General features: G+C 45.9%; 1 protein-coding gene across 2 annotated transcripts in view; it reads right to left on the bottom strand.

The window, feature by feature from the left end:
- The window catches only part of PIGL (phosphatidylinositol glycan anchor biosynthesis class L), a 99686-nt gene that overhangs the window by 28875 nt on the left and 46451 nt on the right, over positions 1 to 24360 (bottom strand). For both annotated transcript variants that reach the window (XM_088027953.1, XM_028089580.2), the window contains exons 3-6: positions 11486 to 11576; positions 8171 to 8238; positions 5735 to 5766; positions 4116 to 4249 (exon numbers count right to left, since the gene is read on the bottom strand). In XM_088027953.1, the coding sequence (XP_087884079.1) occupies positions 4116 to 4249; positions 5735 to 5766; positions 8171 to 8238; positions 11486 to 11576 (325 nt within the window). The remainder of the gene's footprint in view (positions 1 to 4115; positions 4250 to 5734; positions 5767 to 8170; positions 8239 to 11485; positions 11577 to 24360) is intronic.

Here is a 24360-nt window from a genome sequence, read left to right as displayed (position 1 = left end):
CGTTCTTTTTTTTTTTTTTTAAGATTTTATTTATTTATTCATGAGAGAGAGAAGCAGAGGGAGAAGCAGGCTCCCAAGGAGCAGGGAGCCCGATGCGGGACTCGATCCCAGGACGCTGGGATCATGACCTGAGCCGAAGGCAGACACTTAACCATCTGAGCCACCCAGGCGCCCCCGAGCCCACGTTCTTGATCCCTTTGCTTCGCTACGTCGCGGAGATCTGTGTCCCGTTTTTTTTATGGCTTTGCAGCACAATGCCCGACACGACATATGATGGTAAATATTCGGCAGCGCAAAACGTGCGGGGAGGGCTTATGGGAAGCGAGCCGCGAGCTACAATACTGTGCTCAAGCTGCTCTGAATTAGGTAAGCTGGGAGGAACGGGAAGTGGAGGAGAAGAAAAAAGAAGACATAGAGACCCGTTCACACCAAAGAGTACACATGGGCGTGGGGTGTTCCTTGCCAAAATGTTTATTGTCTTGTTATCCAGACCTAGCGCAGTTCCGTTTTTAAACCATAGATCGTAGCGACTGATGTAACTGGGTATAACATATATAAACGGTGCCTGCCCGTCTTTCTCTAAGTACCAAAAGTAAACTGCGTCTCTGAGCTATTATCATTGAAGACCTTTATGTAAAGAACTCATTTTATTCTATTTTAAGATTTTATTCATTTGTCAGAGAGAGCGAACACACAAGCAGGGGGAGCGGCAGAGGGAGAGGGAGAGGCAGGCTCCATGCTGAGCAAGGCAGCTTGCTGCGGGACTCGATCTCAGGACCCCGGGATCACCACACAAGCCGAAGGCAGACCCCCAACCGACCGAGCCACCCAGGCGTCCCCCAAAATGTTTATTGTAGAAAAACATTGAGGGAAGGGATGAACTTTGTAGTCCAGACACACTTGACTTGTCTATTTGTAACAGCTACCAAGTCACATGAGTTTCCCACATCATCCTGCCCCCAAGTGGTCTAATTTTCACGTCCCCTAACCTTTCAATGGCTTTTCAGCACTTTTCAATAAAACAGACATTTACTGTCAATTTGGTTTTTTACAAACTGTTTTTCTATTACTTCTCCAAGGGAATACAAAATATCAAAATGGTTTCGATCCCTTCCCCCCCTTTTTGGAGCATTTCCAGTACATTTTCTTCAAAGATATGATTTTGCAGGTTATCCAGTACTATATCATTCATCTGCTGAATATTAGTTCCTTTTTTGACTATCAAAAATTATACTAATGAACATTCTTGCTCATAAATCTCTAAATACAGGATCAGGATGCCTGGGTGGCTCAGTCGGTTAAGGGTTTGCCTTTGGCTCGGTCATGATCTCAGCGTCCTGGGATCGAGTCCCGCAGCGGGCTCCCTGCTCAGTGGGGATGGGGAGTCTGTTTCCCCCCTCTCCCTCTGTCCCTTCCCCTACTCATGCTCTCTCTCTCAAATAAAAATAAATAAAATCTTTAAAAAAAATGAAATGACAACAAAGGGTTAAAAATAAAGGTATTAAAAAGCCCCATGCTGGGTGTGGAGTCGACTTAAAGAAAAAAAATAGCACAGGTATTTAAAAAAGATGAGCCAGGGGCGCCTGGGTGATTCAGTCGTTAAGCACCTGCCTTCGGCTCAGGTCATGATCCTGGGGTCCTGGGATCGAGCCCCACATCGGGCTCCCTGCTTGGCCGGAAGCCTGCTTCTCCCTCTCCCACTCCCCCTGCTTGTGTTCCCTCTCGCTGTGTCTCTCTCTGTCAAATAAATAAATAAAATCTTAAAAAAAACAAAAGAAAAGATGAGCCAAGCAGATCCAAGTCCAAAGAAAGCTCTTACAGCAATGTTAAGATTAAAACAGAATTTAGGGCAAAACCATTAATAATGAGAGACATAGGATAATAAAAGGAATAGTCTACTAAGAAGATGTAACAACCTTGATCTTTTGTGCACCCAACACAAATAAAGCAAACACAAAGAAATGGGCAAATGCAAACTCACGGTAGGAGACCTCAACATACTTGCATCAGAAAGTAACAGATCAAAAAGTTTAAAAAGTAGTTAGAATACACAAGTTGTGACTGAAATATGTACTAAGTTCAATCTGCTGGTTTTATCTAGGATCTGAAATGCAACCCATAGAGCACACACATTCTCTTTAGATGAACATGTTAACATTTACAAAAACTGATTATAAAGTAGGTCATAATGACCAGAGAGCAATTCAATTCTAAATCAACAATAAAAAGGCTATAGGATGATTCTTGTTCTGGTAGCTACGTTCTATAAAGTTACTGCAAACACCTGAATTAGTCAATACTACATCATTGTTCCTAGGGGAAATAAAGGTTTTGGTTCCTGAGAGCCTCTGGTCACAACATTTTCATCAACCAATCACTACATAACCTTGTTTTATTTGTGTTTCTGTTTAAAGACACCTTATTTAATATTATATTATCAATTCATTCACCGAATTCACAGCCAACGGGGCTATAACTCATGCATGACTGAAGCTTATCTAACACACATACTTTCTCTGTAAGCAGTACCACAGCTTTCGTGCCCTTAGAATCACTAGACAGCACTTGAATGGCATACTTAGAGGACATTTTAAACAGTAAAATCACAACAAAAAGCACAGAAATGCGAACAGTGTGGCACCAAGACCATGGTCATGGAGTTGCCAGATGACTCTGGATTGGGAGGCACCATACTGTGGAAAGGATACTTGTTTGCGGTATGAGAGCTGAAACAAGAAGGCAGAGGGTCACCTTGTTCAACCACAGTTGGGAACCTGTATGTGTGCATCGGTGGTAACTTAAAACTTCTCACTGCCCTGCAAATACCATGTCCACAAGTGACTGCAAAAGCACTGTATTAATTTTGGGGTTACAAGGAAATTTTAGCACGTAGGCGCCTTTGCAAATATGGAACCTGTGGATAATGACTGACCCTATATATGCCCACATACGCATTTGTAAACTCTAAAATACACCCTTACAAGCCTCATGTATTAAAGAGGAACTCACAGTGGAAACTATAGATTACTTCTAACTGAGTGACAGAAGTATGTGTCAAAACTCATCAGATGCAGCTAAAGGAATACTTCAAGGGAGATTAATAGTATTAAAGTGTATTTTTAAAAAATGATTGAAAATGGAAAAAAAGCTGACCTTGTCAGTCCAAGAAATTGAAAAAAAAATAACAGTGTAAAACCTGAATAAAGTAAAAGGACAAAAATAAAGAACAGAAATTAATGAACTATCAAATAAAACAAAGGAGAATTCATGTTTCTGGTCAGTGTTGCATTCTCGGCATCTAGCAAAGTGCCTCTTAGTGGGTATACACGTTTATTGCAGACAGTTCAGAAAATAAAGCTAAGCAAAATAATAATAATAATAATAATAATAATATAATTATCCTGAGTTCTCTTAGATTTGCTCATTGCTACTCTTCTCTCCCTGGTAGACTTAAGTCAACTGGGGGTCAGATTGGAGCAATTCTCCTTAATTGCCTGCTCCCTAACTCCACAGTTTTCAGAATCACCTGCCCTACTGACAGCTAAGAGTTTTCACTGCGAGGGCTTCACTGGCCCTGACATTTCTTCAACAGGCAAATAAGCCTCTGGTGGTCTTTTTGGCTCTTTATAGAGGTTCCTGGCAGGTCTGAGTTCCTCTACGTATATCCATGCAGGGGAATGCAGGCACCCATTACAATTCTAATGCATGATGACATAGAAGAAAATGGTCAGAATGTTGTTAGAACAGGTTTTAAATGGTAGGCACTCTGGGATTCCATTAAAAAAAATATATATATTAACCATGATTATCTCTGAGTGGTGGCATTCGGGGTAGTTTTTATTGATTATCTTTATTTTCTTCTTGATGCTTTCACATAAAGTATTTCTAGATGTTCTACAATGAGCATATAGTTTTACTTTTAAAAAAGCATGTGTTACGTTTATGATCAGAAAAAAGGGCGAAAGTCCTTGATAATCTATGACTGCCAAGGTCTAGCTGGATAGTCCTAACACTCAGATGCTGAGCCACTGCGGAAGGTCTTCGTTTAGGGGTCGGGAGGAACCAGGGACACAGATCGGGGGGAGGGTGTCTGGGATTTCGCAGTCCTCACTCACCTTGGCCCGTGCCACTTCTTTGCTGGTGAGCACGAAGAGGACATCCCGGGTGTGAAGCAGAGAAAAGGGCAGGTCCAGAAGGGAGATGTACTTGCGCAACACATTCACTGACTGAAGCGTGAGCACAGAACACCCTGGTTGGGGGGAGCGGAGAGGGGAGAAGTGAAGAGTCTTGTTGCTTCCAGGCAGATTTTTCCTGAGCACCCTACCCCTTCCTTGGGGCTCAGGGCAGGGCAAGACCATGGCCATGGAGTTGCCAGATGACTCGGTAGCACCAAAGGTGCTCTTTGCCCATCGTGCTCACAGATAGGAAGAGTGAAAGGACCCCAGAACGCCTGGCCGGCTGCCCTCTATGCAAGCCCTAGCAAGACAAGGTTGGTCGCTAGAGGTTGGAAACCGGCTACTTCAAGGGCAAGGGAAAGGTGATGAAGATCAGAAATTTCTGGACTGGGAGGCAAGAGACCTAGTTCCTGCTCTGATGCTTGAGACCTGACAGACTTCAGCTCTCTGAGACTCAGTTTTCTCATCTGTAAAGTGGTGTTGATGGTGTGGGAGCCTGTCTCACAGGGTTGGTACCAGCCCACTCAGGAAGAGCACACTCCACTGTGTTTTCATTTGCTTCACCTTCATATCACTCCTGAGGGATGTCTGTTATTCCCATTGACAGACCAGAAACTGGCCTAGAGAGGTTAAGCATCAGTGTCACACAGTAAATGGCCAAGGGGAGGGTCAAACACCTTTCTAACTCAAGCAGGTTAACCCATCAAGCACCCATCAGCTGTTTATAGCCTGGTTAAGTAATGGGGGGCTGGGGTGTGAGTTTAGTTGGACAGACTGAAAGAACACTGGAGGCGAAAAAGACCCACCTGGGGAGAAAGCTAGACAGATGAGTGGGCAAGGCCTGGTGTCATGGTTAATTTCATGTGTCAACTTGACTGCATCACAGGGTACCCAGATGTTTGGCTGATTGTTTCTGGGTGTGCCTGGGAGGGTATTTTTGGATGAGACTGGCATTTAAATCAGTGGACTCAGGAAAGTAGATTGCCCTCCCCTGTGTGGGTGGTCATGGTCCAATCCATTGAGGGCCTGAATAGAAGACTAGGTGGAAGAAGGGAGAATTTGTTCTTTTCTGCTTGACTCTTGAGCTGAGACGCTGGTCATCTCCTGCCCTTGGACTGGGATTTACACCATTGGCTCTCCTGCTTCTCAGGCCTTTGGACCCAGACTAACTTACACCACTAGCTTTCCTGGGTCCCCAGTTTGCAGATAGCAGACTGTGGGACTTCTCAGCTTCTGTACTTGTATGAGCCAAGTTTATAAGTCTCTTTTAAATATGTGTCTCCTATTGGTTCTGTGTCCTTAACACATCTGGCCTCCCCTCACACCCAGAGGCTGCCTGGCTGACAGGGCACTTCCCAAAGGATACAACCTGGTATTAGGGTCTGAGGACCCACAAGGACAGACACAGTGAGCTGGGTCAGGAAGCGTGTGGCCCAGCCTTCCCAGCCCCACCTAGGGAGGCTTGACCTAGGGCAGTTCTCCATATATTTACAAATTTCACCCAATAAGTTTCTTAGAGGTACAGTAATTTGCAGACTTTTGCAAAACAGACAACTTACCGTTAGGTAACTTCCCTTCTGAGTGCAGGGTCCTGGAGGAGGAAAGGACAGGAGTGAGAGGGAGCAAGGATTCCTTTGCAGATAACAGGAAGAGCCTTCAGAGTATAGGGGTCAAGGGCAGGCCTCTCCAAGATGGGCCACAATGGCATGTAGATTACCTTGAGTTAAAAGCAATCAAAACCCAGCAAATTCAGGAAAACCACTTTACACCCCCCGCCCCCAACCACCTAAACTTACATTGGAAAGGGGGCCTATACCAGGAAGAGAACTAGTCATAGAGATTCCTTTTTACCTAAGAAACGTATCTGCATAAGAGGGCCACCTTTGTTTTCCAAACATCTCTCACCTTCCTGCTAACGGTACTCCTCTCCTTGTACGCCAGACTCCCGTCCCGCTCCTGAGCTCAGGATGCCATATAAGCCTCATGTTGCCTGACAGTCTTTGGAATTTCATGTTTGTATGGGTTCATGTTTGCATGGATTTTGCAGGACAAAATTAAATTTGATTTTCTGCTGTTAATCTCTCATGGAAATTTAATTCTTAGTCTAGCTAGAAGAACCTTGGACAGAGGAATATTTCTTCCTCCCCAACCGTAGTAAGGACTGCCACACCCTATGATCCCTCTGTAGGTTTCTAGGTAGTTTCTTTTGCATCAATCACCATATAGGTTTCTGGGATTCCATACCTCTGGCTACAGCTGGAGGGACAAGTGTGGGCACCTTCCCCAAGGTCAGCCAATCTGGGGGATGACCAATAGTTATGAAGTGCCCTGGTCCAAGCTTTGCCCATTAGAGATGAAGGTAACTATGATGGACTCTTCAAAGTTTCTCTCTTTTGAAATTGTAATATGAGTGTGACAGGAGACTATTTTATTATTTATTTATTTATTTTCTTTTTCTTTCTTTTTTAAGATTTTATTTATTTATTTGACAGAAAGAGACACAGCGGGAGAGGGAACACAAGCAGGGGGAGTGGGAGAGGGAGAAGCAGACTTCCCGAGGAGCAGGGAGGCCGATGCGGGGCCCGATCCCAGGACTCTGGGATCATGACCTGAGCCGAAGGCAGACGCTTAACAACTGAGCCACCCAGGCGCCCCTAGGAGACTGTTTTAAAATACTAATTGATCTTTCTTCCCTGATAGTTCTTTCTTTTTGACCTCCCCTGCTCCCACCTTCTCACAGTGAAGGCCATTCTGTACTCCCTGCCTTAAAGGAAGGTGAGGCCAATCCAACAAAGAACTCCAAATCTCTTGCCTGCTTTTGTTTGGAAGCACAGACATGGAGAAAGACGGGGTAAGTGGTCCAACCCCACCACCAACACACAGACAACATACTCATATGAAATGAATTCCAGATCTACTTCCGCCATTGTTCAGCCCGGCAGTGCTGGGAAAACCTCTTCACTTCCTCAGTTAAATGAGGTGGTTGGACTTAATGATAGGTGAGATCATTTCCAACTTTATATATTTCACTGCTCTAGTCTGAGAATGTTGGGCATGTTTAGAAGAAAGTTAGAAAGTAAGTCCTTTACTTCAGGTTGCCCCTTCCCTTCCCCTAGGCCAGGTCCACCACTCCTTCACTCACGGTGCCCAGAAGAAGTACTTCTCTAGAGGGCGGGAAACATGGTATATATTTGTACAATCCTGAGTAAGTCCCTCAATATCTTTGAGGTGCATTTTTTGGTGTTTCTTACCAGAAAATACAGATGCCTATCAGTAAAATAGGGTGGCTATGAAGAACAAAAGTTATCCTATTACATATGTATATCTTCCTTCTCCAAAGAAAGATTTGATATAGTGTACAAAATGTACAATGGAACATAACAAAAGAAATTAGAATAAAAGGAGGAAAGGGAAGCCTGGGTGGCTCAGTCGGTTAAGTGTCTGCCTTCAGCTCAGGTCATGATCCCAGGGTCCTCGGGTCAAGTCCTGCATTGGGCTCCTTGCTCAGCGGGGAGCCTGCTTCTCCTGCCTGCCATTCCCCCCGCTTGTGCTCACTCTCTCTCTCTTCCTCTCTCCGACAAATAAATAAATAAAATCTTTTTTAAAAAGGAGGAAAAAGAAGATGAAGCCAAGAGGCACACTGATTCACAAAACTCAGTCCTTCAAATCTCCCACATGTGCTACATGCGAATTTGGCCCCAAAGCTCTCTGTGGCCAAAGCAAAGAGAAAAATAAAATGTTACCCCATTTTTCCAAGTGGAAGAAGCTCTCAGGAGTTGAGGAGACAACACAATAATATTAGGACGACTGAGGAGGGATTTCTCACACGGAGGGCCTGGTGGGATGTAGTGAGCAATGTGGCCAACACTGGCTCTCTGTACCTGAGTGGTCAGTTCCACGAGGCTCAGACAGTGAGGCGGGAAGTGCTTTAGAAACCACCCACCCTGAGCAAACGAACAGACCCTCTCCCCCCTCCAACACGCAGAGAGTCCTACCTCACGGCCGCATACAGAGCAACGTGATTGCAGTGACCACTGACTCCCCCTGCATCGAAAGTCACCACCTGTAGAGAAATAGGGCGGTCACTCATGACTGAATGCTTTCTCTGCCTCAATTTCAAAGTAGCGGTCCCTGTTCCCCTGGCCAGAAACGTTTCCAATTCTGCGTAGACCCGAACTCACCTCGGAGTGGATCAGTGGGGTATAACCATTGCATTGGCCAGGTGTGTGGAGACTGTTTGTGTGGGTTTTACTGTTTACTCTTGTTCGGGGCCAGTGAAGCAGAGTGGAATTCCGCCATGATAGAAACCTGGGTTAGGGTATCTTGGTTTCTTATCTGCCTGGCCATTTATTAGCACACTTCATTTTCCTGGCTGGCTGCAGTGTGAACTCTGTTCTTGTAGATGCTGCCTGATTTATTTGGCCTCTTTTCCTTGTGCTGTACTGAGGGCACAGAGACTTTGAGCGGCAATGTCCACCATGCCCTGGGGTTAAAATCACAGAAGTCTACTTACTCATGGACTGCCTCTGTATCAATCTACTTGTTAATGATAAGCTTAGTCTAGGTTCTAACATTTCATTTCTGCACAGATGGATTAAGAAAAAGACCAAATAAGTTTGAATAATAATCATGTTCGCTTAAATTATAAAAGAAATATAAAAAAGAGAACAGGGACTCAGAAAAAGGAACAGGAGTGGTTGGTTAGGGGTAATGGAAAGAGGCAAGCTGTCCCCAAGGACAGTGGGCAGCCGTGCCACATGGACCAGGACTGTGATTGGTATAGGCTGAGAAGGGCTTCCCTATTGGTCTTTCTATTTTAAATCATAAAATGCTGACTTCACGTATAGAGAACTCTCTCTTACAGTGAGAGCAGCAAACCTCTATTGGGCACAGGGTGGGGGGGTGGGGGCTGTAAATTAGAAGAAAATTTAAAGTCCTGTTAATGGATCCCGATTCAAACAAGCCATAAAAATAAGCACAAAATAAAAACATATTTATGACATGAGACTAATGGAAATATAAAACACTGATATTAAGGAACTGTGAATGTTTTGGTGTGACAATGGCATTATAGTTATGTTAATAAAGGAGTTGTTGTCGACTAGAAATGCATGCTAGAATATTTAAATATGAAATATGATGCCAAAGATTTGCTTCGAAATAATACAGGAGGTGGGGGAGGTGAACAGCTGTTTAAATGAAACTAACATTGACTGTGAGTTAATAATTACAGGAGCCAAGTGATAAGAACATGGAAGGAAGTTCATTAAACTTCTCTCTACAGTTGCAGGCTTGAAATTCTCCCTAATGGAAAATTAACAAAACAAAACAAAAAAACAAAAAGAGTTAAAGGCTTATAAAAAGCAAATCATGGACATGTGTCATTATACATTTGTCAAAGCCCACAGAATGAACAGCACCAAAAGTGGACCCTCATGTAAACTATGGACTCGGGAGTGATGATGTGTCAGTGTTGGTTTATCGATTGTAAAAAATTTGGGGGACAGGGAGTTTCTGTGTACTTTCCTCTCAACTTTGCTATGAACCTAAAACTGCTCTAAAGAATACAGTCTACCGGGGTGCCAGGGTGGCTCAGTCATTAAGCATCTGCCTTCGGCTCAGGTCATGATCCCAGGGTCCTGGGATTGAGCCCCGCACTGGGCTCCCTGCTCCACGGAGAAGCCTGGTTCTCCCTCTCCCACTCCCCCTGCTTGTGTTCCCTCTCTCGCTGTGTCTCTCTCTGTCAAATAAATAAATAAAATCTTTAAAAATAAATAAGTAAATAAATATATATGAACACCAAAAAAAAAGAAAAGAAAAGAAAAGAGAAGGAAGGAAGGAAGGAAAGAAGGAAGGAAAAAAGCTACATGAAATATGCTGAAAAAAAATAAACAAAAAGAAAAAAACCAGGAACAGTCTGACCAGTATGTCACCGAAAATCTGCTCTTAGGAAAGGTCTAATGGGGCAACCGGGCTGGCTCAGTCGGTAAAGCATGTGACTCTTGATCTCAGAGTTGTGAGTTCAAGCTCCATGTTGGCTGTAGAGATTACTTAAAAAAAAAAAATCTTGGGACGCCTGGGTGGCTCAGTTGGTGAAGCGGCTGCCTTCGGCTCGGGTCGTGATCCTAGGGTCCTGGGATCGGGTCCCACATCAGGCTCCTTGCTCAGCGGGGACCCTGCTTCTCCCTCTGCCTGCCACTCCCCCTGTTCCTGCTCTCTCTCTCTCTCAATCTGGCAAATAAATAAATAAAATATTAAAAAAAATAAAATCTTAAAAAAAAAGGTCTCATGAATCATTTCACTCAGTGAATTTAGCACTGAACTTAGCACTGTGCCAGCAGAACTCATCAAAACATAAACCAAAAGATTAGGGCTTTTAGTGGTAGAGTTTTAGGCATTAACCCATGAAGGAGTATTATTATCATTTCAGAGATGGACAGTAAGCCTTCTCAGCCACCTTAATGTTGACCACTGGCAAGGCCTGGTCTAGAGGGTCCTGGTAGAGCTGAGATGGGGGCTCCCACCCTGGCTCACCTCTGCAAGTAAATATGAATCTCCACCATTGCTCTATCTGTGACTAAAATGTTCTCCCAGCAGTGCATGTGAATATATCCTTGTGTTTTCTGGAGTGAGAAATTGAGGCTTAAAATCCTAGCTTCACCCCTTGCTGACCTCGGGCAAGCTTCTCAGCTTCTGGAAACCTGTTTCCTCAATGTCAAATGAAAATTATAGTAAGATCTGCCTCTTAAAGTTGAAATGGTCCCCTAAATATGAAAATGCTTGGTAAAAGGTGAAGTTCTGTATAAATAGGAGTATAGTTTGGGCTCCTAGGGCCCTGAGTTTTTAGATGGCAGGGCAGGGGCTGGGGTTGGGGACGGTTAAAGAGGACAGTTTGGAAAAAACCCTCTGCCTCCACCTGAGCCTGACAGTTTGGTTACACAGTCTCACAAAAGGTGTGTTTGGTCCTCTGCGGGTTTATTTTTAAATTTTATCTATCTATCTATCTGTCTGCCTGTCTGTCTGTCTATCTATCTATTTTTCTATCTATCAGAGAGAGAGAGAGTACACACAAGCAGGGGAAGCAGCAGAGGGAGAGGGAGAAGCAGGCTCCCCATTGAGCAAGGAGTCCAATGCAGAACTCAAACCCAGGACCCTGGGATCATGAACTGAGCCGAAGGCAGACGCTTAACCGACTGAGCCACCCAGGGACCCCCCTCTGTAGGTTTAAAAGAGAGTCTAGGGGAGGGCAGCCACAGGTAAAGGGGTGACCAGGATCCCCAGCTTTGCATTCAGGGAGGGTGTCCGCTTACCAGGTTGATGCCGTTCGCATCTATGTGCTGGAGAAGGATGCTGGCCACACGCTCTGTGTCCCACTGCACATCTGGGTCATCTGGGAAGTCCCTGGAAGGAAGAAACACCTTTTCTAATCAGGTATGAACTTCTCCCTAAGCTCTGGTAGGTGTGTGTTAGGCCCGTGATAGGAATTGTATGGGGCGGGGGGCACCCTTAAGGATCCAGATTTCAGTTAAAGAGGTAAGATTTAGAAACGTGACACAACTAGAAATCAGTGCACACCTCCATACAACACACTTTTGGAGCTTTGTGCTCGCTGCTGAGGGGAGGAGACAGACACCAAAGAGACAAGGCTTTGATCTGAAGCTGGGGAGACGTATGGGTTAGGAACAAATGTGGACACACCGCAGGATGATGTGTATCTTTACAAGAATAACAGCAATAGCAATTTAATAAAAAGTACAAAGCTGTGTTGCTTCATTTAACCTCATGAACATCTGGTGAAGGAGCCTCTATAGACAATGTTAGGTAGCCTGCTTGCAAGGTTGTTGGAGGTGGATGTGAACCCGGGCTTTCTGACTGCAGAGTCAAGATGTTCTAGCCTTAGGGAGCCAGTAACATCCTCCCTCCAGTGGGGCCGCAGCACAGGGGGGCTGGTCTCAGGAGCAGAGATCTGCACCTTATCTCTGTCTCCACTTGGCCACGCCATAGACCTATCTAGACCTCTTACGTCTCTTTTTTTCCTTTGTGCATTGATCTATGGCAGCACCTAATATGGGGCCAAAGCCTCATTTTGACCTCAATTTGAGGATATTATTGATAGTCTTTTTATTTGCTTATTTATTTATTGAATTTTTAAAATGTAATCTCTGCCCCCCAGAGTGGGGCTCAAACCCATGACCCCAAGATCAAGAGTTGCACGCTCCACTGACTGGAGCCAGCCAGATCCCCCTATTCATAGTCTTAAAAATAGATATCCACCTCTTTCTCTCTCTCTCTCTTTTTAAAAAAGATTTTATTTATTTATTTGACAGGGAACAAGAGAGAGAGAGCACGAGCAGGGTGAGGGGCAGAGGGAGAAGCAGGCTTCCCACTGAGCAGGGGGCCCAATGCGGGGCTTGATCCCAGGACCTTGGGATCATGACCTGAGCCAAAGGCAGATGCTTAACCAACTGAGCCACCCAGGCATCCCTACAATTATAGTTTTTTTACAGGGAAAGGATACAGATTAAATACAGATTAAATCAGCCAAAGGAAGAGATGCACAGGGCAGAGTCTGAGAGGGTTCTGAATGTGAACGGTCTATTGTCCTCTCCCTGGGGAGTCAGGACGTGTTATTCTGCCAGCAGTGAAGTGTGACAACATACAGGGAGTACTGCCAACCAGGGAAACTCACTGCAGCTTTGGTGTGCAGAGTTTTTTTTTTTTTTTTTTTAAGATTTTATTTATGTATTTCAGAGACAGAGAGAATGAGAGATAGAAAGCACGAGAGGGAAGAGGGTCAGAGGGAGAAGCAGACTCCCCGCTGAGCAGGGAGCCCGATGCGGGACTCGATCCCAGGACCCTGGGATCATGACCTGAGCCGAAGGCAGACGCCCAACCATCTGAGCCACCCAGGCGCCCCTGGTGTGCAGAGTTTTTATTGGGGCTCCATTGCTTAGGCATGACTGATTGACTGTCCATGTGGTTGACCTCAGCCTCCAGGTGGGCTGACCGTGTATGGCCCAAAGCCCTGGTCCTAAAACCCCAAAGATACTGCTCTTAGGTTTGACACAGATTACTTTGCAGAAGCCAAGGGCAAAAGCCAGATCTCTCTTTGGGCAAAGCCAAATTCTTTACTATCAACCTTCCTTACATTTAGGAATCGTATTGAACTTTTCTATCAACTGTGGCCTGGACCACCCCTCTTAGCACCTGATTCGATACAGCATTTCTCTTATTTTCTATTGCTTTGTGTGTCTCCCTGACCTAACATCAAAATATGAGAAGAGACCTGTGTCTCGCTCTTCTATTTCTCATGTGGAACTGGGTACAATCCAAATCAAAGAACAATTTATTTAAGTAAACAATAAGTAAGTGAGCTTCGGCCATGGGCAAGGAACTGCGTCAAGGGCCTTACTAAGCAGCAGCTGGTTGACAGAAGTGGCCTCTGGCTGAGCCAAAGGCGGCTATACCAGCCTTTGGGGTTGGAACACACGAGTGAGAGGTTTGGAAGATAGCAACTTTATAAAGCAGATTTTCTTCTCTGATAGATGAACAATTCCACCTTAGATAAACATGCTGGCAGAATGTAAACAGAAGTCAGTCAGCCGTTAGACCCTTCCTTGAAGAGACAGTTGGTGAACGACCTTTGCCCCATTTTTCTTTGTCCCGTCCGTTATTATTGTGGGATTAGGAGTCTCAGGCTCTACCGACTGAGCCAGCCAGGTGCCCCTATACATACCTTTTTGTATGCATCTCTCAATATTCCCTTCGGATAAAATTACAGAAGTGTAATTTCTTTTTTTTAAAGATATTTATTTATTTATTTATTTATTTATTTATTTATTTATTTATGAGAGAGAGAGAGAGAGAGGCAGAGGGAGAAGCAGGCTTCCCGCTGAGCAGGGAGCCCGATGTGGGACTCGATCCCAGGACCCCGGGATCATGACCTGAGCCGAAGGCAGACGCTTAACCATCTGAGCCACCCAGGCGCCCCAGACGTGTAATTTCTGAGTCAAAGGTGAAGTGAAGAGAACATGAATAGATTTTTCTCTCTTAGGAACCTGCTATGGGGCGCCTGGGTGGCTCAGTTGGTTAAGCGACTGCCTTCGGCTCAGGTCATGATCCTGGAGTCCCAGGATCGAGTCCCGCATCAGGCTCCCTGCTCAGCAGGGAGTCTGCTTCTCCCTCTGACCCTCTTCCCTCTCGTGCTCTCTATCTCTCATTCTCTCTCTCTCTCAAATAAACAAATAAAATCTTTAAAAAAAAAAAAAAAGAACCTGCTATGAAGAGTACGTGGAAAAGTGTGTAAACTAACAAGAAGTCCAGCATTAAGGGAGTGTTTTGTTTTGTTTTTAAGTAATCTTTACAGCCAACATGGGGCTTGAACTCATGACCCTGAAATCAAGAGTCTCATGCTCCACTGACTGAGTCAGCCAGGAGCCCCAGGGGAGTGTTTTTAAAAAGGAGAGAGATTTGTGCATTTTATAAGCAGAAAGGAAAGACTCATAACTATAACTCATAGCAAGAACTCCATTCTTCCTAAAAATCTCAGATGCTTTTATACCTACTTTCTTATCCCTGTGAACCCCCTAAAAGTTGGGTTCATTTACTTCCTTTTACAGTTGGAAAGAGTTGGTCAGGAGAGAACCATCGAGTTCCACATGCAGATAAATAGGTGCTTAGGGGACTGGCTGACCAGGAATGTCCCAGAATACATCTATCATCAAGACTTTCACCTTGGAAATCCAGTTATGTAATTCAAGGTCAATATGAAAACAGAAGTCAAGGCTCAAACGAGAGTCAATCTTTACCCTTGAGGAATGCCGGGGATCGCTCTCCCCAACTGTCGCAAATGTGAACCTGTGACAGATTGCTTGGCAAAACATAGGTATTCTATTTTCTTTTTCCCGAAGATTCTACTTACTTATTTGTCAGAGAGAGAGCTAGAGAGCAGCCGGCAGAGGGAGAAGCAGGCTCCTGCCTGATGCAGGACTCGATCCCAGGACCCTGGGATCATGACCTGAGCGGAAGGCAGATGCTTAACTGATGGAGCCACCAGGCGCCCAAAACACAGCTGTTCTAAATAGCAGCTCCTTTGCTGCTTCTTCCTTCCCCCAAATCCAGACCTGTCCAGGTCCACCAGGAATGGTAATAAAGGTATGGTACTTAGAACTCCCAGGAACTTCCTTTAATTATTAGCAAAGTCCTTTGGGGTTTCTCCTGAGAACTTAATGAGTCTGGAAATCTCTCAGAGGCTGGCGCGCTTGGGTAAGTTTGCTGAGACGTGAAGCTGAGTAACTCTGGCAGAAACAGAGGGATATGGTGAACTGACACCAAGTTTCTGGCCAGGGCTCGCCCAAGGAGAGCCGAGATGACAACTCTGAGGAACGGATGAGGAGGGAAACCAGGGTTGCCCTTCGCTGGGGTGCCTCTCTCCCCCTTCGGGAGAACTGCAGTCTGTCAAGCCCTCTCAGCTCAGAAGTGGTAAAGCTGAGGCACCGAACTGGCCCGCAAGTCACACCTTGTCCCTAGACTTTCTAATTTAGGGACCACTCTTTCCATCTACATCTCACACCAGTCAGGTGGTGCTTCCCCACTAAGAAGCCAGCAATGGAGATCTGGGAATAAAGATGGAACTTTCAGGGTTGTTCATAGAAAAGTCTGAGGACTGCATAAAACATGAAAAAGGTCTGATTGTTGGAAGAAAACAGGCACTTTGAAAGCCAGACATGTAAGCTGCCAACATATATTCTTCTGATTTTTCAGAAAGAATCCAAGAGGGGCGCCTGGGTGGCTCAGTCATTAAGCTTCTGCCTTCGGCTCGGGTCATGATCTCAGGGTCCTGGGATGGAGCCCCGCATTGGGCTCCCTGCTCCGCGGGAAGCCTGCTTCTCCCTCTCCCACTCCCCCTGCTTGTGTTCCCTCTCTCGCTGTCTCTCTCTGTCAAATAAATAAATAAAATCTTTAAGAAAACCGGGGCGCCTGGGTGGCTCAGTTGTTAAGCGTCTGCCTTCGGCTCAGGTCATGATCCCAGGGTCCTGGGATCGAGCCCCACATCGGGCTCCCTGCTCCGCGGGAAGCCTGCTTCTCCCTCTTCCGCTCCCCTGCTTGTGTTCCCTCTCTGGCTATCTCTCTCTCTGTGTCAAATAAATAAATAAAATCTTTAAAAAAAAATTTTTAAGAAAACCAAAAGAAAAGAAAGAATCCAAGAAATGTGAAATGAAAGCAGGAGGTCCGGGTGCAGTAGAGCAGATACTGTACCGGGATGCTGTTCTATCCTGTTCGACCCTGTTGGCAAGAGTTTCAGTTGCTGCATCTCAATGAGAAGGCAGTTTGGCCATATGTGATTACCTATGCCCTTTGACCTTATCTTTCTAGAGATTCTTCCAAGGAAATAATTGAAGAAGCCTAAAAGATCACTTTCACTGCAATTATAGGGGAAAGAGTCTGCAGTTCTGTGGTTCTGCCACCAGGGAGCAGTTTCTCCAACTTCCTGAAGTGTGGCTCATGAAAAACGCTAAAGATAACACAGAGTTTTGGGGCAGGTTCAGAGCAAAAGCAGAGAAAGCGTAGATACACCCAAGGTAAGGAATGTTAATGCAAAACAGAAACAAAACAAAACAAAAACAAAAACAACCCTTAAGTTATTAAACTTTAATTTTGCTTCTGACTTCTCAGCCTGAAAGAACGAGACTCCTATAAAAGAGGAATAGAAATGTATTTAGAGGAACTGAGTTAAAATACAACGTATCGGTGAGGAACTCTATATAAAGGGCTCTGCAAGTATTCGGGTCTCCAGATATCCAGCCTAGGTCCCCAGGAAGCAGAGCCTAGGACGAAGGCCCAAGCAGGGACTTGACTGGGGGTTGTGTGATCCCTGCAAGTAGGAGTGAGTGACAGACGGAGGGAGGCAGCGACAGAGGGACAGCCAACACAAAGATGGCCTTACGTGTGGACCTTGGCTGCGTGTTCCTGCAGGGATGTCTGAAAAGTTGTATGAAGAGCATCTTAGCACTGTCCGTCCAGGAGGAAAAAGGCAGAAATATTTATCTCCGTAGGTGCTAACTCTCTAGTATTTCAGGGCTGAGCCTAGAGGGGGTGAGGTTTGGGCTGCTGTGGGATGCCAAGGGATTTGCAGGGGGAAGGCGAGGGCAGGGGCGGGGCAGGAGGGAAGGAAGCTGGCCTGGGTAGCTTGCTCAGGGCCCGGCCATCCGTCAAGGGTTGCTGGAGCACATGAAGCACCCCATGGAGATGAGGAGCCTCTGTGGGGCTCAGAAGGCCCCGGAGGAGAACGAGATCCGTGTTTGGGACGCTATAACACGCAACAGAAAAAGCCAGCTTTTGCCAATCTTTCGGCCTCACAACCCCTTCCTTGGAGTATAAACACGGCGTTATGACCGCTGGAAAATGCCCCAAACTTAGCCCTGCCCTAGACCTCAGTGTTCAGTAAACAAGCCGGGCCTCTCAGCCTGTGCGGGTTCAGAAAAATAATGTTTGTTTTCCTCCTGGCCAAATAGCCTCAAACTCTGACCTTTCCTACACATTCTAATGACTCACCCTGGCTGGCACTCTTTACGGCCGTGTCAAGAGAGTCATGGAAAGGCTCTGAGAATCTGGGCTGTCAGTTCCTGCAGTCAGAAGGCTCTGGCGAAGAGAGCCTCCGCCTTCCCTCCTGGCTCCTGGCTGGGAAAACTCGAGGGCTCAGGTCTTCCCTCCCCCGCCAAGACCCATCCTTGCTACCCAGAGTCTCTGCTGCTGGAACTCCACCAGGGTTGGGTAATAGCTTATCTCTCTGAAAACCGAGCCCCACTTTTGCACACTGCACTCTGAACTTGAACACAGACGGAGGTGCCTTACACACCCTTATTTGGTCTTGTGGCTGGTACGGGGCCCGGAGCTGGAAGGATCAGCCTGCCCCTCCCCCCCCACCTCCGGCACATTTCTAAACTCGATTACTTCCTTTGTCATGCAAAGAGAGCAAGGGTCATTCAAGTTCAGTGGCTCGCGCTGAGGCCCGGGAAGAGCCTGGAAGATTACCTGGGGCCCGTGCTATCCCGGGAGGCCGCGGGCTGCAAATATCGCCCCCAATGGGCCGTTCTGGGAGGTCTCCTGTCCTGAGGCCAAGCTGGAGGGGGGCTCCCGCTGGAGGCAAGAAGAGGCCGCGGGAGCGCAAAGGAATTGCAGCTATGCTGAAGGGAGGTTGGAGGGGTGACATTCTAAAAGCTGGGCCAGGCAGCTTCTGGGGTGTCTCAGGATCACCAATGACTAGCCTAAGATAAACAGAGAGGAAAACAAACACAGGGAGAAATGAGACCAAGGAGACAGGAAGAGTCTGAGAAAAAGAAAGGAGACTGCAAAAAGGGGTAAAAAAAAAAATCAGTCCATTTTTATTAAGTGTGCGCTGACAAGGGTCCCCATCCTCAAGCTGTTGGAGCCCAAAGACCAAATGTCCCCAAAGACCTTAGTCCACAAAAGGTTTAAAGCCCCAAGCCAACCCATCACGTGGGGTTTTCCTTTCTCAGAGGACACAGAAGGGATTCCCAGATCGTGACTGTTAGGTATTGTACTGAAGGTGGTTACACTACCCCTGGGCTCACATGCCCCTCGTATTACCGCCACGAATAAAGTAAGCAAACCTTGTAAAGCTCTTGTGAGAGATGTCTGTTGAGAAATTGCCCATTTGTTGTCTAATGTGGCTACGGAAAGCCAAAGAAGAACCTGCTCACTGCACTCACTTCAGAGGGGTCACAGAGTTCGGCTCGCCCCTTCCAGCCCCAAAAGAAGTGGTTTAAGAGGCAGATGCCAGTATCCAAAGCCCTCCTTTCCTCTTCCCCAACCGCTGCCGAAGAAGAGAGTGGTGGTGGGAATTGGATTTGTAAGTATTCTTGGATATATGAAGGCAGAGGACTCTCCTAAGCAGAAGGCTGTGTGGTATTATTTTGAATAGAGAAGAAAGAGGAAGTAGGAAAGAGGAAATTTCTGCCTCATTGCTGTTTTTTTTTTAAAGAATCAAAATTAGAGTCACCTCAGAGAAAGGGTTCATCCATGATTTTGGCCAGCTTCTCGAACACTGTCATAGGCCAGGAAAGAAGACAAGACAGAAAACCAGAGGGCGGGGCCTTGAATCCCTCTGGGCCACCCAGGGCCTTGCTTGTAATAAGCACCCACTGGAATCCCAAAGAGGGCAACTGGGGAGCCCTGGGAAAGCTTTGAAGGCAGAAATGGTACATTATCATTCAGGTTCCACTGAGCCTTCAGGCACGGTACATCCAGGATGACAGAAGGGAGGCAAGTGGGCAGATCAGATAAGCATTCAAATAATGAAACCCAAGACATAAAAAGCACTGTAAGTCAAACAGTACCCCTGAAAAAATTAATACATTATATGTTAAGTAAAAAAAAAAAAAAGGCAAACAAATTGCTGTGGGGGCTCAGAGAGGGAAAATAAAAGGTTCTATGGTAAGGATCAAAAATAGTCTCATGAAGGGGCACCTGGGTGGCTCAGTCCGTTGAGCGGCTGACTCTTGGTTTTAACTCAGGTCACGATCTCAGGGTCCTGGGATGGAGCCAAATCCCCGACAGAGGAAAAACGTGTGAGCTGAGGTGTGCAGGGTAAATGCAGGGCTGGGATTCGAGAATAGGAAGTTCCGTTTAGCAGGGGGGGAATCCTGGGGTCCCTGTCACCTTACGGAAGACTGGTGTATAGTGAGGAGTTACAGAGAAGTTTTGGTAGCAAGTGGCCAGATCTGGTATGCGTTAGGAAATTCACCAGGAAACAGTTTGAGGAACAACTTGGGGGAGCGGAGGAGGGCTTAGGTGACTACAATCTCAGTCCAGTCCAAAGGAAGTGGTCATGGGAATGAAAAAGAGCAAAGAGCCAACGGCTTTGACCAGATAAGACTCTGCCAGATTTAGCAGCTAATTAGATGGTACGAACACGGAAGAAAGTCACATCAAAGATGACTCCGGTTTCAAACATGAGGGACTCCAGTTTTAGAAACACTGCATTACAGTCAAATGCTGTCATTTCATTTAGCGATCACCTGGTGTAACCATCCAAGTGCCCGAATGGACTTTGAGATTGGTGGTACTCGGTTATAAAACTCATCCAAGGGATGCTTACTTGTTTGGCTTGTTTTTAAGATCATCAAAATTCAAAGAGCACATGAAAAAAGAAAATTCTCGTAAAGAAGTTGTGGCCAGGGAGAAACTATCCTGGGATTCGCCAGAGCCCTTGCTTAAAAAACTCTTGGGTAGGGACGGGGTGGGAAGGACAGGGTGGAAGATGAAGACAGTTCACTAAAAGAGAAGTTGGGAGAGAGATTTAGTGAGGGAGCAGAGCAGCTAACGGGACCAGAGCTGCCAAGAACTCGAGGAAGATGAGTCTGAAGAAAAGGCCGTTGGATTTTACCCCTTGAGAAGTCATTAGTGGGTTTCTGAAAGCAGCGCTAGTGAAGTGTGGGCAGGGGCAGGCACTAAACTATAAGGGCAGAGGACAGAGGGTGGTGGGAAAGTAGCACCAGAAACTTCTTTCATGAAGTTTGAGAGTGATAAGACAGTGAGCGAGAGAAAGGAAGCCTAGGGGAAAGGCAGTCTGGGGAAGGGTGTTTTACGATCTCGAGGATGTTTGTTTGAAGATGGAGGCAAAGCAATCACCGGGGCTGGTAGAGGGGCAAAATAACAGAGAAAGGACAAAAGGAGGTATGAATAAGAGAATGGGGCAGTTTATGGCTGCAGAAGAGGGATCGATCAAACAGGGAGCAAAAGTTATTGGTTTTAACTGGGTTAGGCTGTTCTCACCTCAGGCTGTGAGGATTAAATGAGGTATTTGAAAACCACTTAGAACAGAGTTTGGCACGCAGTAAGTGTTCAATAAGTATTTGTGATTCAGCTGCTTTTTTTTTTAAAGTTTATTTATTTTTAGCAATCTCTGCACCCAATGTGGGGCTCGAACCCACGACCCCAAGACTAAGAGGCTCATGCTCTTCCAACTGAGCCAACCAGGAGCCTCTGAGCTGATTCTTTTTTTTTAAGATTTTATTTATTTATTTATTTGAGAGCGAGAGAGCGCACATGAGAGGGGGGAGGGTCAGAGGGAGAGGCAGACTCCCTGCTGAGCAGGGAGCCCGACGCGGGACTTGATCCTGGGACTCCAGGATCATGACCCGAGCCGAAGGCAGTCGCTTAACCAACTGAGCCACCCAGGTGCCCCCCCGCCCCCTGAGCTGATTCTTGACTGGAAGATAATTCAGTGCTGTGGAATGAGATGAGCACTGGGGGAGGAGACGTCACAAAGTGGTCAGTCAAGGGAAGACAGCTCTGCATGATTAGATCACGGAACACAGATGAGAGCAGAGCCAGGCCACAGTGGGTCTTGAATACTCTGCTGAAGTAATCAGACTCTTGGTAGACAGCAGGGGCCTTTAAAGGTTTTTGGGAGATTCAAACTATGTTTTAGGAAGGCATACTCTGGGTCAGGCTAAATGAGGGCAAAGTCACTACAGAAGTCCAGATAGGAGATGACAAGGGCCTGAACTAAGATGGTGGGAATAAAAAGATGGATAGAAATAGAAGATGAGAGGCAGAGTTGGGGGCTACATGACTAAAGGGTGGAGGAAGGAAGGCTAAGGGGACCCCAGGCACCCACCATGGTGACTTCTTTGGGGAGGCTGGTGGTGCCAGCAACACAGATGATAGCACTCTGAAGAAGATCCACAAAGAAGATGCTGGCAAGGAGAGGGGCCAGCAGAGGAGACGGAGAAGGAGCAGCCGGGGGTTGCCTGTCTGACTTGCTCTGGATAGTTCATAAACATGTACCAAGCACCACCAGCACGCCAAGGACAAGGCTAGGCGCTGGTGACTGAGCACAGGGCTTGACAGTTTATAAAAGCAGTTTTCACGAGCAATGTCCTGGTGGCCATCCAGGCTCATGATGAGGCACGTAAAGGATGTTTTTCCCTCTCTGTGAGGAATTTTAGCAGTTTTGAGGAGCAGAGTATACAGCCCGTGGTGAGTTAAATGGCTGACCAAGAGCAACTGAACCGTGGAGGGTCTCTGAAGTAAGGACTCCACAGGCATGACTGACCTGTGGGGGCGTCCTGAGGCCCACCTGACAGCCTAGGAGGTGACCTATGACATAAGGCTTGAAGCTTCGTCAGTGGATTCTGATGGCACTGATGTGGATTCCTACTCTAATTCAACAGTACTAATAATAATCGCTATCTTCATAATGGTTCTCTAAGAGCTTCAGTATCATCGGTGATTTATAATTTTTACAAAATCTCATCATTCAGTTATTTAAGATAGAGTAATAATATCTCTTCTAAGAATGGTTAAGTCTTGAGTGAAAGATCTTGCTCCTCACACATAGTTTCCGAGGTAGGCATTATGTACTATTCGACGTTGGTGGACCCATAATGGGGCTGAGTCCCAGGACCAGTGTGGGCAACTTGCTCAACTTCCTGCTAAGGGTAAACATCAGGGTATCTGCAGAAGCTGCAATTTGCATTGACCCTTTCACCAACTAAATGAGCACTCTGGATTCCCTAAGATTGCTCTTAGTAAGAGTGGTAGTTTGAGGAAGAATACCTTCCTCCCAAATGGTGTTATTGATCCATTAACCAGAGAATGGAAGAATTAGGGACTTGAGTAGCCATGTGAACAGTCCTGTTAGCCTTAGAAAGAGTCAGTCTAGGGGCACCTGGGTGGTGCAGTCAGTTAAGTGTCTGATCTTGGTTTTGGCTTAGGTCGTGATCCCAGGGTCATAAGATGGAACCCTGAGTTGGGCTCTACGCTCAGTGCAGGGTCTGCTTGAGATTCTCTCTCCCTCTCCTGCTTGCGCTCTCTCTCTATAAAATAAATAAATCTTCAAAAAAAAAAGTCAGTCTAGGGCCTTTTTTGAAACTAACACTGACTCAGTATGTTTGGGAGGTAAAATCGTTCTGCTTTCAAGCTGTCTAGGTAAGGGTATTTAGGCTACATAGAAATAGATCTTTTCCATAATAGTTTCAACTGTCTGGTGAAACAAAACCCAGGCCAATTATTTTCTCTAATTCAGCATTCTACTCTGCCAACTCCTTCCTAAACTTGGGCTTTTCTAGAGTTGTAAAGAATAACAATATGGAGTCTATCTCTTCCCTGCACTGTCTGAGAGCCTGGTGATTGGGGGCTCAGAGGAATCCAAGCCAAGGGACCCTCTGCAGTTCCCCTCACACCCAGAACAAGGGAGGCTTTTCAGGGGACTGTGGGCAGGCAAGGCTGAGGGGAATTTGAGGTATGTGACATTTCCCAGGAAGACCCTATTGGCTGGTGGTCAGATGGCTTCTCAAGGGCAAATTCTCCTAGAAAAGAAGTGATGTCCAGATCAGGGCAGTCCACCACTACAGTACAGTCTTGGCCCACTGGTCAACCCCATCTTATTGGTGCTCTGTGGACACCTGTTCCTTCCTCCTTCTGATCAATATCAGCATTTCTGAGAATGAGTGTCTAAAGGTTTTCACGGCTCTAGTTCACCTGTGGTTTGCTCACTTCTTATCACACAGAAGATGTAACAATGGGCATCACCATTGGTGTACCTGAACACCAGCTGTTTCTTCTGAACTTGACCAAGGCTTTATCTACCCTCTTGCCATTGAAAATTCTGTTATGGATCCCCTTTTTCCTCTCCCTTCTCCTTTGGCCAATCTTATAAAAATTCGCCAATATCAGCATCCAAATCCTTCTAAAGTTAGTATTTCTTAGCCGCTGGGCAAAGAACTAAACATTAAATATTGCAGTAGGAAATATACACAGCTACTAGGCTGAGGATTTATAAGGAAAGCATGCAAGAAAGAATCCAAATCACTTCAAGATTATTCCCATTTGGGTTGGTTCTATTTGCCGTAGTAACTTAGAAGTATATATAAGGACACACTTGCTATGCTGGCCGGGAGATAGTCTTATTATGAATGTTCTATTTGGCTTTGTAGATAGCAATATACACATTCTCAGGGATGGATGGCATTCATTTATCAATAATTGCTGGTACCCAGTCTCTGAAACATAAAAGCAGTTGATATGCTTTCAGAGCAATTAAAAAATACTCAGACTTTTCTTGGGCAAGGTGGAATGCTCCTAGAATTAGCATCTATGACATGTCAAAATTTAGCTTGTAAAGTGAGTTCAAAATAATCATGGTTCTGCAGCAATG

The sequence above is a fragment of the Eumetopias jubatus genome, unplaced genomic scaffold (assembly GCF_037043125.1).
Source record: "Eumetopias jubatus isolate StellerSeaLion01/CBP00866 unplaced genomic scaffold, mEumJub1_p1.0 scaffold_10, whole genome shotgun sequence".
NCBI lineage: Eukaryota > Metazoa > Chordata > Mammalia > Carnivora > Otariidae > Eumetopias > Eumetopias jubatus.
This window is presented reverse-complemented; position numbering and strand designations above follow the sequence as displayed.